Here is a 12967-nt window from a genome sequence, read left to right on the forward strand (position 1 = left end):
CCACATTACTATGACAGATAATCTAAGGTTTTATTATTATTATTATTTTATGCTACAGGATGTCAAACATAAATCCAAACAGTCTGTTCCTCTGGGGTTAAATTAGAGCAATATGGGGGGAGGATGAAATCTCTACAGGTATTAATGTAGTGCTGGCCTGTCTTGGATTTGAAACAGGTTTAGACTACAGGGCACTAAAAGTGTAATAAATGTCTATTTGGACATTTACATTTCAGTTTTACAGTGCATAGAAACATGGCGAGCGCATAAATAGTTACTACAAACTGGAGAGCAGAATAAACAAGCAATAAATTAAGAACTCAGAGCAGATTGCATCTTTAATTGGCCATACAATTGTTTTCAACATCTCTATTACTGGGGGAAGTTAACAAGACATTGACCCACAGAATGCTAATCAGCATGTAAAAGTCTGGAAAACCACATCACTGTGACGGGGAGAAGCAGCACATGCTTCCCAAGGCGTTAAAAACACTTCAAAAAGAATACAAAGGTTTTACTGAATGCTCAGAATTAATTTGTGTTCAAATATCTAGATATTTTTAGCATAAATGTTTAAATTACCTAAAAACAACATGCATTATTTTCTGACATTGGTTTCTCATTGGTTTGGATAAAAGTTAGAAGAATGGAAGAAAGAAACTCCAGACTGAACCAAAAACACAACGATCGAAGCTGGTATTTTGATTTTATTTTTAACTATTTGTAAATACAAATTTATGCATACAATGTATGCTAGTTTTCTTTGTCACTTCAACAAATTAAATAATTATTTAAGATTATCAAAATATGACCGTGCATGAATGAAGCAAGTGTAAAAAATGGATGAAACAGACTGACAGCAGCTTGCACGTAAAATTAACAGGAAATTTACTGAAGAAAAGTTTTTGGAAAATGAGGAAAAAAAAAATGAAATAAATGGAAAAAATATGAATGAATAATTAAAACATTATCAAATAACTGGCCAATTTGTTTGAATCACAACAATTCAAATAGGAACTTAAGATAAAAAAAGACAAAAAGTAAGAACAGAGGATGAATATGTTTTTAGTATTTTATAAAATGCATAAAAAGGGAAAGGGTCCAACTTCATCCGACTTATTCTCATTCTGCTCTCCTCTACTTGGATGCTTCAAGCCTTCTCCTCTTTTTATTTTCATAAGTAACACATTCAATCCTTGGTTAGAAGCCAAATTTATTCACCAGCTAATTCCTATGTTAATATACACAGCAAGCTGGATAAACTGCATATTTATTTTTTGATGCAACACTCTTATTGTTTGCTTAAATATACTCTTGCACACTACATTCTGTGCTGAAAATTGCATCAAATTACATATTATTTTAGTGTAATACCACATAAATAAATCTGGGCACACACTGCAACTGTAATCATCTGGAGCAAAAACAGCTGTGTTCAAATGTCATTAAATAATTCTCATGCAACAGGAAACTTTGTATACGTATTTGAAAATGCTCGTCAAAACATTTACATTTATAATGTGTTCAAAAAAGAAAACAAAATAGAAACTAATATGATCAATGACAGAGATTGAGAACAGCGTTTGGCCTAAATGATATAGTTGAAAACCTATTTCTTCTATTTAAGATTTCATTTAAGATTGCCTTTTTTTTCCAACAGATGCAAAGCCCAATTAGCTAAGTCATTATGCTATATTTACTCTATATATGTCTGACTGAACAGGTGGTACCAGATGAAGTTATTTGTTAATGAAGGGTTCCTATCCATTTTTCAAGACCAAATACTTTTAAAACTCTTAAGCTTAAAATATGTACCCTGCAAATACCAAAGGAAGGAAGAAAGGACAAGTAAATGACTGGACATAAACATGGATGGATGAATGCTTAGACAATGGAATGGGGAATAAAGTTAGTAAATATAAATATTTCCCCACACTCTATTTTCTTTTTCATTTCTTGCAAATACTGTAAATATTTTAATCAAATTCAAGACTGCAGAATACCTAATTCTAAAATGCTTTAACTGCAATAATGACAACTCATAAACTAGTATTTTCAAGAAAGTCATTTGTACTACAACACAGCTACCAAAGTAGAAAGTCCTCTCTGACACGGCTCCAGACTAATTAGAATAACATGAAACTTTCTTCGGGATGCAAACTCGGGACTAAAGACGAGGCTCGGACCTTCCTAGTGCAAGCTGTGAAACAATTTGTTTTGAAAGAATGAGGTAGACTTAAGGAGAAGCTTGAACAAGGCCAAGTTAAACTGCACAACTTCATTAGCTGAAGACCTTTCAGGGAAGCTACGATGCATGAGTTTATTTACCGCTTTGAAAATAGAGTCTGCTGTAAAGAATGAGTTAATTTGTCCTTCCTCTGTCACAAGCCCTTTAGTGTATCACTGAGCTGATGTGAGCAAAAGTGTATGTGTGCATACAGATGAGTAATGAGGGTGATTATTGAGGCAGTGAAATTAAAGGAAGCATATGGCTCAGCTGAAATGATAGAAGACCCCTCCATACACCTGCCAAATATCAAACTTACACCAACTAACAACTGGACACAAAGTATGTGTAGGTGTGTGGGAATGCGTGTGCACATGTGTGTGAGGAAGGACAAACAGCTCCACCTTCCTCTATCAGGCAGATGACACAACCCTCCAGGTGTGTCAGCTTCCCAGCAGAAGGTGTGACAGGTTGAAACAGACAAGATGGATAGATGAAGGGGCAGGACGTGACAGACTCGGCGAAGTGTGCCGACAGAGCTAGTAGAGGTCCAATGGTGCCTTAGATGTGCACCTTGTTCCATGCCCCCATTTCCTGTTTCTGTAGTAGAACAAAGTATTCTTTACTGATTAATTTGTCTTCAAAATGCAACGATAAAAGGAAACAACAAAAACTTTGTTTTTGTGTCCTCATTCAGCTTCCTCTTATTCAGACTTTTAGCAGTTGTAGCTAAAGATGCCCTAAACATACATTTGACAACTAGCAACAGGTTGGCTGGGCCATGACGTTTTCCTTTCACTGCTGCATATTTTATTCTCTTCATGGCTGCTTCCATGATACAAACATTAATAGAAACGATCGCAGTTTGTAAAGATGGAATTCCTTCAAATTTCTTAACTGCCGGTGGCTCAAATCAGTGATTCACTGACAATACAGCCATGCCTTCTGAAGCCAATCAAAACCCAGAGTATTCTTTCGGAGGCTCCCTTTACTCCCCTGCTAATGATGCCCTGGGAAACCACCACTCATATCCAAAATCAACAATGACTGAGTGGACATGTTTGTTTGTACCTGTATATTTTGCGATGATACAGATCACACCAGAACATCTTGTTAGTGGAGACGTCCACATCCAGGGCCACAGCATTCTTCAGGGTGGGAATCACCTGTGTGTATTCGCTCTTCAGCAGGTCAATCCGACGGATTTCATGACGATTAGTAAACATCAGGCAAGGGCTCTTTCCTGAAGAGAAGGGAGGAGGGTCAGGTCATCATAAATAGACTAATTAAATAAAATATTTGTCGTTCCCCACATGCCATAACATTCCCCCCATGTAAAGAAGAAAACTGATTGCTGTGCTGTGCAGGTGACCTGCTGTTATATGAAACAATGACGCAAAATGTGCCTCAGACTAAAGTACACCAACAGCACAGACATGACATTTTATTTTTGGTTCAGCCATGTGTCAAGTGTGTTATTGGGCTCTTTTCTTCAGATCCAGATAATTCAAGTTGCTAGCTGGTACACCAGTTCCCCTTAAGCACATCTTTCAACAGACTAAAAGTGAGCATAACAAAAGGACCTCATGTTTAGTGGACAAAAATGTGGAAATTATTTTAGCTTTTGCATGAGGTACCGAGGGTATATTTCCAAACTTGCATATATGGGAGATTGTATACAATTCCAGATATACTAAAATCTTTTGTCAATAAAAATACAGACCATATACTTTCTTTTTATCATTAATTTTTAGGTTTATCTTTCTAGCCTCATTTACCAACTCACTGATTTTACACATCTATTTGTCAAGCTTCCCCCTGTCCAGAGAAGCTGAAGTGCCTCTTAAAGCCTTTAAAAAATTATAAAACAGACATACTCATGCACAAACATCCACACAGAGCCATGCTTTAGTTTTGTTCCTAGGCTTACCACGCGCTACTTCACAGGGAGAACATATTACATTTCTACCACTGTTTGGATGCAATCATTTTCCTGTGACTAGTGGGTTGGTAACCATCAATTTCACCCGCTGAGAGAGACAGAGACCGAGATAGAGACGGAGCAAGAAACGAACAGGAACAAGTAAAAGTGATGGATGAATGTGTTGTCATAGAGGTTTGAGGATAAGGGGATGTAACTGGGAGAGTGGAGGTGGGATGAGTTGAGAGAGAAATCAACAATCAGGTAGGTAGAGGGGTAAAAAAAAGTGTACAATGAGTTGAGTGAAAGAGAAAAATATAGGAAAAAGTGATATTTTTCTGTGTCCTTTGGTGCATTTTTATGTACCAACAGGAGTATAATGATTTTAATCCCAAGATTAAAATCATATTCATATCCCTGGAAGATTTAGATTTCAAATAACTTTTGTTTAACAAACAAGTCAATTTTTGATAGCAGGCATCTCATACATTCATCCATTTTCTTACACCCTTGTCCCTAGTGGGGTCGGGATGGGTGCTGGTGCCTATCTCCAGTGAGACATTTCAGACAAGAAGCGAGGTCAACCTGGAGAGGTCACCAGTCTGTCGTAGGGAACACAGAGATAGACAACCATGCACACACACACAGACTCACACCTAAAGAGAATTTAGAGAGACCAATTAACCTGACAGTCGTGTTTTTGGACTGTGGGAGGAAGCTGGAGTATCTGGAGGAAACCCAAGCATGCACAGGGAGATCGTGCAAACAAGACACCGGGCCGGGAATCGAACCCCAGACCTTCTTGCTGCAAGGCAACAGTGCTATCAACTGCACCACTATGCAGAGGGGCATCTCTCCAAAGGTAATAAAATAATAATTTGAAAAAAAGGTTTTATGCTTTTGAAGAAAAGTCATTCATTTAGAAAACTGTGCAATGTGGAAAACAAAACAGCTGCAGTTTCTGCAAGTGAATAAATTATTGGAAGGTGTTTGGTTCCAAAAACAGAAAATATAAACATCACATGGCTACAGTTAAATCTTGAAAGTCCAGAAACATCACTTTTAGAGACAGTTAAAACTCTTGAAAAAGTACAAAATCATTCAATGTCAAGGGTCAATATGGATATAAAAGTTTTCAGAATTAACAATGTATAGTATTTTGCAGACAAAAAAAAATCTCATCTTCAAAACCACTGAAAGATGAAAAATTGTGAGATGAGTTTGACAACACCGGGTTGTATCTTTGGTCCCGTGAGCCACCACGGGAATAACCTGACCACAGCTTTAAACCCAATTTGAAAAGTGTGTTCTCAAACTGTCAAGTGTGGCTCACGCTGCTCCTGGCGCTGTGGCAACGCTCCCAGTACACCACAGACAAAAGATAAAATAAGTAGGTTTGTTTGGTCCACAGACAGTTTACAGATTGGTTTCTGCAACGTTGCAACAACCTGTTCTGTTTTTTTTTTTACTGTGCTGTTAGTGAGGCTTTTGTAATGTCATTCCCTTGCTCTCAAATTCTTTCATTGCTTACATGTGTATGAATACTCAGATTGTTAAAGGATAAAAGAAATCCACAAAGCAACTGATTTTAACCTTACAGTATTTTTCTCATTCATAACTAATGAATTTTCAGCAGGTAATCAAACAAGAAAAAGATTTGTTTACTTCTCTTCATCCTTTCTCATTCTCTTGTTAACACACATACACACGCACACATGCAGTCTATCGCAAGTTGATGAGTCGTTCAGTGGCTTCACACTCAAAGTTTATGGAAAAACACTGAATGCAATAAGTGCGAAATAAAACTTTGCTCAGGGGACGTAATGGGCGCTGCTATGTATCAAAATTATTGCTCCCAAACACAAATACCAGCTCAGAGAAGAAAGCACATAATGACTCTGACCTGAGACTTTGCTTTTAATTAGTATTGCTAGACTAACAGTTACTGTGAAATTAATCTGGGGAGCCATAAACTGCATGCTGGGATTTGCATAAAAGAACACACACAGAGTTGGAGATTTATTTGGATTTTAAGAACTATTTAAAATGAATTTATGCGTCCCAAATTCAAATATACTGGAACTTGGCCCACATCATATCAAATCACAGTGTGTAATTCTGCTCCATCATGAGAGACTTTTATTTGTGTACAAATTATGATCTGTTTCTGTCTGAAGAAACTAAATGCTATATATATGCTGATTTCTGAGGACGAGCATCTAGGAATGATGTGACGGACAAATGGAGCTTCATTAAATCCTCATTACTTCAGCTTCACGGAGCTGGCATTTCTGTATTTACTGTCCCACTTCTGTGCTTTCCTTTGAACAGGAATTAACGTGAAGAACAATCAATAATTCAGTCATATTTTAGACTCTCGCTCTTCTTGTCTCCTTCGGAACGTTGTGTTTATTGGGCACAGAAATATTCATGGAAATCATTTGTCCATCCAGCTTTTTTTTACCGTCTCTGCTGCTATAGAGCTTTGACTCTAACAAGAGCTGTTTGCTCTGCCTAACGGTAATAAAGATTCACACAGAGAGACACACTGAGCAATCAATGGGGGTTTTTATGCCACTTAGCTTCAGAGTGAGGATATGTTTTCTGCTTTAAGCACTCTCATTACCAGACCAGCTTTCCCTATAATGACTTAACCTAAGACGATAATTACCAATAACATGCTTTCTCCCTCATTTCATGTTGAAAAGTTAATTTGCTGTCCAAGTCATTTCAAAGGCACTGATCAGAAATATGCAAATTCTGATATTCTTTCATTCTTCTTGAGGTATGACTGTATAAAGCACATCTTTATTAAAAATAAACGTGTATGTTAGGTAGAAGTGTTGAAAAAAATGTCTGGACTTTCTTGCAGCGATCATGAATTGACCAAAGCTGGTAGAGATCATCAGTACCAAAACTTGTTTTACAGCAATGGGTTAACCAACAAACCAACTTACAACATATAAACAGAGTGGTCAAGTGTTTAACATCAACAGCCATTTTTCACATCATCATATACTAGAACTTACAAATAAGCATGTTTTCTTGGTTTAATATGTTACGCATAGAGCAGAATTTGCCCTAAAGAGGCATAAAATTGCTAGACTGCTTATTCATTCCTGCATTGTTCATGTCTTTTAGCCGGCTGTGCTAAAAAAGATGTTTTAGCAATATATTCAATATAATAATAATTACTATCACATGCCAGCACATGACCACAGTTCATTATTTGGGTAAGTTAGGGAGAGTCAGACTTTCAGTGGATAACTGAGTAAATCACATTTGTTCCGTTTTATTTTTTTGAGCTTTAAACCAGTTTATCATAATGAATGTAGATTTGGGAATGTACATGGAGACTGTTGTTTTAGAAACAGCAACAAATCTGATCAGTGCATTTCTATTTATAAGTCACTTTCTTCAGGTCCAAGTCTGCTATAACTTTGTCTACTTGGATGCTCGCCCTCAAGTTTGGCAATAGCGCAGCATTGCTGCTGATATATTCAGCGCACACGCTTAGACCTTAAATCAAATCTCCTGTTCAATACACTCTATTCAACAAGTAACTAGATTGTCATCAATTTATGAAGTGTATTATTTATCTCATTAGAAATCTAAATCAGGATTCATGTTCAAAGAGAAACCATGAATATCTAAATTCTCAATTAATCGAACAGTGCTTTTATTTTGAAAAAAAATAGAAGTGCATTTCTAAAGTTATGGGGTTTAGAAGTGATTGAACTGGTTCAGCGCTCACCTATTGGGAACAACTCCACTGCATTTTTACTTCATGATAAAGAAATGCATCCCTCTCATTGTCCAGCCCACTCCAGAGCATAGGATTATATTTTTTATTCATAACTCTGCTCAGAGAGCTCTTGCCAGCAAATAAGGGTTACAGACCCTGCCTGTGTCCTGCAGTGAGTGCAGACCCTTTACCCACACAACATCTTTCTCCTGACACCCCAGGGAAAGCAGAAGCGGCTGGCTGCAAACTTGCCATTATTGTGGAGTAAAGAAAAGGATGGCAAATATTTATCTTTGAGCAGATTGCTGTGCGGGCCATGCATACGAAACAAGCCTCTCTTTTCAGAGTTCCGCTGAGTGAGAATGGTGTAGGATGTCACATTGTAGTTAGGGGTGCTGGAATGGATGAGTAATTGGTGTTTATACAAGGGTGAGTGTTGGTGTGTGAATTTGCTCAAGTATATATGGGATCATAAATGGATTTTGGTGAGAACATCAAACTGTGGCAGTGTGTATGCCTTCTCCCGAGTGAATAACTGGCTTACCCACAGCTTTGCAGGTCTTTGAGGCAGGGTCCATCTCGTAGCCTTCATAGCACTCACATTTATAATCCCCTTTGTAATTGATGCAGATCTGACTGCAGGCATCTGGGTTCTCACACTCATCTATGTCTATGGAAAGAGAAATATAAAGAGAATGTAAATCAATGCAAAAAAATATATATAAACTAGCTACAGACAATGTAATATATTTTCAGGATATTGCTTATTTAGAAAGTGTAAGGAACTTATTAGATTCACAGATTACACTTTTCCTGATCAATACCAATTTCAGATTTTGCTTGAAGTCTAACTTTCCAATTCTGAATGCAAAGAATAAAAACAAATCTTTATTTAACCTGCTGATCACCAATCAGAGAGGATCAAGAAAAACACAAATAAACTAAGTTAAATCTTCTTGTAATAGTTCAAAATATGTTTAGTAAGAAACAAGACAAACATTAGGCTGCAAAAGGAAACAATAAACTGAAAAGGAGAGTAATTTCATTCATATATTGTGAGCAGCTGTGAAGCTTCCCATAAGACCAGAATCATTTTGATGAGCCAGAGAAAAAAAAAACTAATAAATCAGTTGCATCTCTGTGTGTACAGGAGAATTCCCAGACTCATAGTCTTGCCCATCTGTGCCTCCTGATGCTTTGTCCTTCCTCCCTGTCTGTGCACCACTCTATCTGCTCTGCTCAAAGACATTGCTATACAAGATCATCTAGTTGAAAGCACCCCAGCACAAGCACAACTGACATTTTCCAGTTTGCCTTTCATGCTTGTTTTCTTTACATGTAGATGGATTGGAAAATCTCACTAGAATTCAGTCAACAAAGAAAAAAACCTTCAAATTTGTTCTGTGAAAATGCAAGTCTTTAAACATTCTTTAATATTTATTAAAGGTCTTGCTTAAAATTATTCACCCCAGCCATTGTTTCTCCATATATCTAAAATCAGGTTTCAGGGGCAACAAGACGGAGAGGGAAGCCACACGTTCCCCTCCCAAGCGACATCCTCCAGCTCAATATTGGAGATCCCAAGGCGTTCCCAGGTATGATGGGATATATAATCCCTTCAGTGACTTCTGGATGCCAGGGAAGACACTGAGGGGGGATCCCAATGAGATATTCAAACCATCTCAACTGACTGCCTTTAATGTGGAGAAGCAGCAGCCCTACTTTGAAGAAGATACTGGCATGGATATCACAGAAATCTATTCCCAATCCATGGTGAAATTTGACAAACTCTGTTGCAAACAACAAACCCAATAATACAGGTGCTGGTCATAAAATTAGAATATTGTGATAAAGTTCATTATTTTCCATAATGTCATGATAAAAATTAAATTGTCATATATTTTAGATTCATTGCACACCAACTGAAATATTTCAGGTCTTTTATTGTTTTAATTTTGATGATTTTGGCAAACAGCTCATGAAAACCCAAAATCCCTGTCTCAAAAAATTAGAATATTATGAAAAGGTTCTCTGAACGAGCAATAAAAATAATCATCTGAATCAACAAAGTAACTCTAAACACCTGAAAAAGATTCCTGAGGCCTTTAAAAACTCCCAGCCTGGTTTGTTACTCAAAACCGCAATCATGGGTCAGACTGCTGACCTGACTGCTGTCCAGAAGGCCATCACTGACATCCTCAAGCAAGAGGATGAGAAACGGAAAGAAATTTCTGAACGAATCAGCTGTTTGCAGAGTGTTATATCAAGGCACCTCAGTGGGAAGTCAGTAGGAAGGAAAAAGTGTGGCAGAAAACGCTGCACAATGAGAAGAGGTGACCGGACCCTGAGGAAGATTGTGGAGAAGGGCCGATTCCAGACCTTGGGGGAAGCAGTGGACTGAGTCTGGAGTAGAAACATCCAGAGCCACTGTGCACAGGCGTGTGCAGGAAATGGGCTACAGGTGCTGCATTCCCCAGGTCAAAGGTCAAGCCACTTTTGAACCAGAAACAGCGGCAGAAGCGCCTGACCTGGGCTACAGAGAAGCAGCACTTTGGACCACTGTTGTTCAGTGGTCCAAAGTACTTTTTTCGGATGAAAGCAAACTTTGCATGTCATTCGGAAATCAAAGTGCCAGACTCTGGAGGAAGACTGGGGAGAAGGAAATGCCAAAATGCCCGAAGTCCAGTGTCAAGTACCCACAGTCAGTGATGGTCTGGGTGCCATGTCAGCTGCTGGTGTTGGTCCACTGGGTTTTATCAAGGGCAGGATCAATGCAGCAGCTATCAGAAGATTTTGGAGCACTTCATGCTTCCATCTGCTGAAAAGTTTTATGGAGATGAAAATTTAATTTGGTCTGGAATCGGCTCTTCTCCACAATCTTCCTCAGGGTCCGGTCACCTCTTCTCGTTGTGTAGCGTTTTCTGCCACACTTTTTCCTTCCTACTGACTTCCCACTGAGGTGCCTTGATATAACACTCTGCAAACAGCCGATTCGTTCAGAAATTTCTTTCCGTTTCTCATCCTCTTGCTTGAGGATGTCAGTGATGGCCTTCTGGACAGCAGTCAGGTCAGCAGTCTGACCCATGATTGCGGTTTTGAGTAATGAACCAGGCTGGGAGTTTTTAAAGGCCTCAGGAATCTTTTTCAGGTGTTTAGAGTTACTTTGTTGATTCAGATGATTATTTTTATTGCTCGTTCAGAGAACCTTTTCATAATATTCTAATTTTTTGAGACAGGGATTTTGGGTTTTCATGAGCTGTTTGCCAAAATCATCAAAATTAAAACAATAAAAGACCTGAAATATTTCAGTTGGTGTGCAATGAATCTAAAATATATGACAATTTAATTTTTATCATGACATTATGGAAAATAATGAACTTTATCACAATATTCTAATTTTATGACCAGCACCTGTATTAATTTTGTGTGAGCAACATTTAGAGTTGCAAAACAGTGCTTTCCTAAATATTAAAGATGCTCGTCAGAAAAGGGTCGACAAATTCTGAGACTGGAGTCATTAAAAGCAACATTTTGTATGTTAATTTAGAGGAAAAAACCTGAAATATTATCAAATGATTCAGTTTGATTTGTTCCAGCTGCTAGTTTGTGTATTTTGATAATAAACATAATTTAGAGTGGGGGGATTATTAATTTTAGGTCTAACTGGTCGAGGTTAAAAATATGATTAGCAAAACTGCTTTTTGGATTATGCATGTTTTATTGGAATAATTGAGGAGAGGTAGGATTCAGACTGGGTTCCTACACAGAGAATCAAAGGGTCACAATAGACAAGCAATTTGAATATAGAAGGTATTTTTTAAGCAAAAAAAAAAAAGAGGAATGAAAAACAGACTAAAAAGGTTTAGATGATATTTTGACTGGATGAGCCCCAGGTTCACGCCATTAAAACAGCAGTATTCTGCATAAAATACTTTCTTTACCTCCACAAGTCTTTTTGTCCAGGAGTTTGTACCCGGAGGGGCAGTCACACTCATAACCAATTCTCCGGTCTCTGCAGATGTGGGAGCACCCGCCATTGTTGTCTGCACACTCGTTCAGGCCTGCGGAGAGAAGAGCGGCGGGGCGGGAGGGATGGAGGAAAAAGGACGGACAAGTGAGCGGAGGAACAGAGGGAAGTGAAGAGCAGCTGAATATTGATGAAATAACTCCAGCAGATTTTTTTGGTCAGAATAATTCAGGCTGCAAAGCACACAAAGAAAACGCTGGACAGAAAGACAAAGCGGCCCAGATGGTGTGTGTGGATAGTTTTAATCAACCTGCCAGTCAAGATAATTCTACCCTGTCAAGTGAGTCTGTATACATCAGAATTTCCATTCAGAAGGCCAGTAAGCTTAAAAGCCATAGAAATGTGGCAGAAAATTGTGTTTGCTTCAATTATTAGCTTGTTCATAGCTAGGGAGTTATGAAGAGTTAAAGAACCCATTCTTAACCAGGTACCACTTCACTTTAACAGCCAAGAGTCAGACAAGCACCTCCACATTTCTTTTTGTCCATTTCCTCCTCTTTTTGTCTACAAGACCTGATTGGATTCTCCCCATTTTCCTTCCAAACCGTTTTATGTCTGTTTCTGCACCACCGCTTATGTCCCTTTGTCTTTCAATCACCCTCCAGGGAACCAAGAGAGATCACTGCAGAGCTGAAGCTGGTACTTCATTACAGATTTACATTAAAGATTTAGGCTTAAGGCTACAGGTACAGCTGAGGGACAGAGACTTTGAGTGAGACAGAGAGACAATGAGGAAAGAAGCCAAGAATGACTAAAAACTTGGTTAGAATAGTCTTTAGGTGAAATTAAAGTCGTAATTCATCCTGTAATAAATGCACAAAAAAAATAAATCTGTCGGTTTTGCTAAAACTATTGTTCTGTTCATTTTATTCATGAAGGTGAAGATTAATAAATGATATCACTGAATTGTTTTTACTTTTAGTAATTTAATTCAAAAAGTGAAAAAAATATTAAAGAATTTCATTAAACATAGACTGATATATTTCAGTAATTTACTTATAACACATTTTGACTTATAATCATTGGATCCGTAAAGCAAAACCCAAT

The 12967-nt window shown here is 37.9% G+C and overlaps 1 protein-coding gene across 3 annotated transcripts in view; it reads right to left on the reverse strand.

Annotated features, from left to right (window-relative positions):
- The window catches only part of lrp8 (low density lipoprotein receptor-related protein 8, apolipoprotein e receptor), a 164024-nt gene that overhangs the window by 31756 nt on the left and 119301 nt on the right, over window positions 1-12967 (reverse strand). For all 3 annotated transcript variants that reach the window (XM_088004838.1, XM_088004837.1, XM_088004839.1), the window contains exons 8-10: window positions 11835-11954; window positions 8438-8563; window positions 3299-3470 (exon numbers count right to left, since the gene is read on the reverse strand). In XM_088004838.1, coding sequence (XP_087860964.1) covers window positions 3299-3470; window positions 8438-8563; window positions 11835-11954 — 418 coding nt within the window. The remainder of the gene's footprint in view (window positions 1-3298; window positions 3471-8437; window positions 8564-11834; window positions 11955-12967) is intronic.

This window comes from Poecilia mexicana, unplaced genomic scaffold (assembly GCF_051168715.1).
Source record: "Poecilia mexicana isolate PSO_F unplaced genomic scaffold, ASM5116871v1 scaffold_4, whole genome shotgun sequence".
NCBI lineage: Eukaryota > Metazoa > Chordata > Actinopteri > Cyprinodontiformes > Poeciliidae > Poecilia > Poecilia mexicana.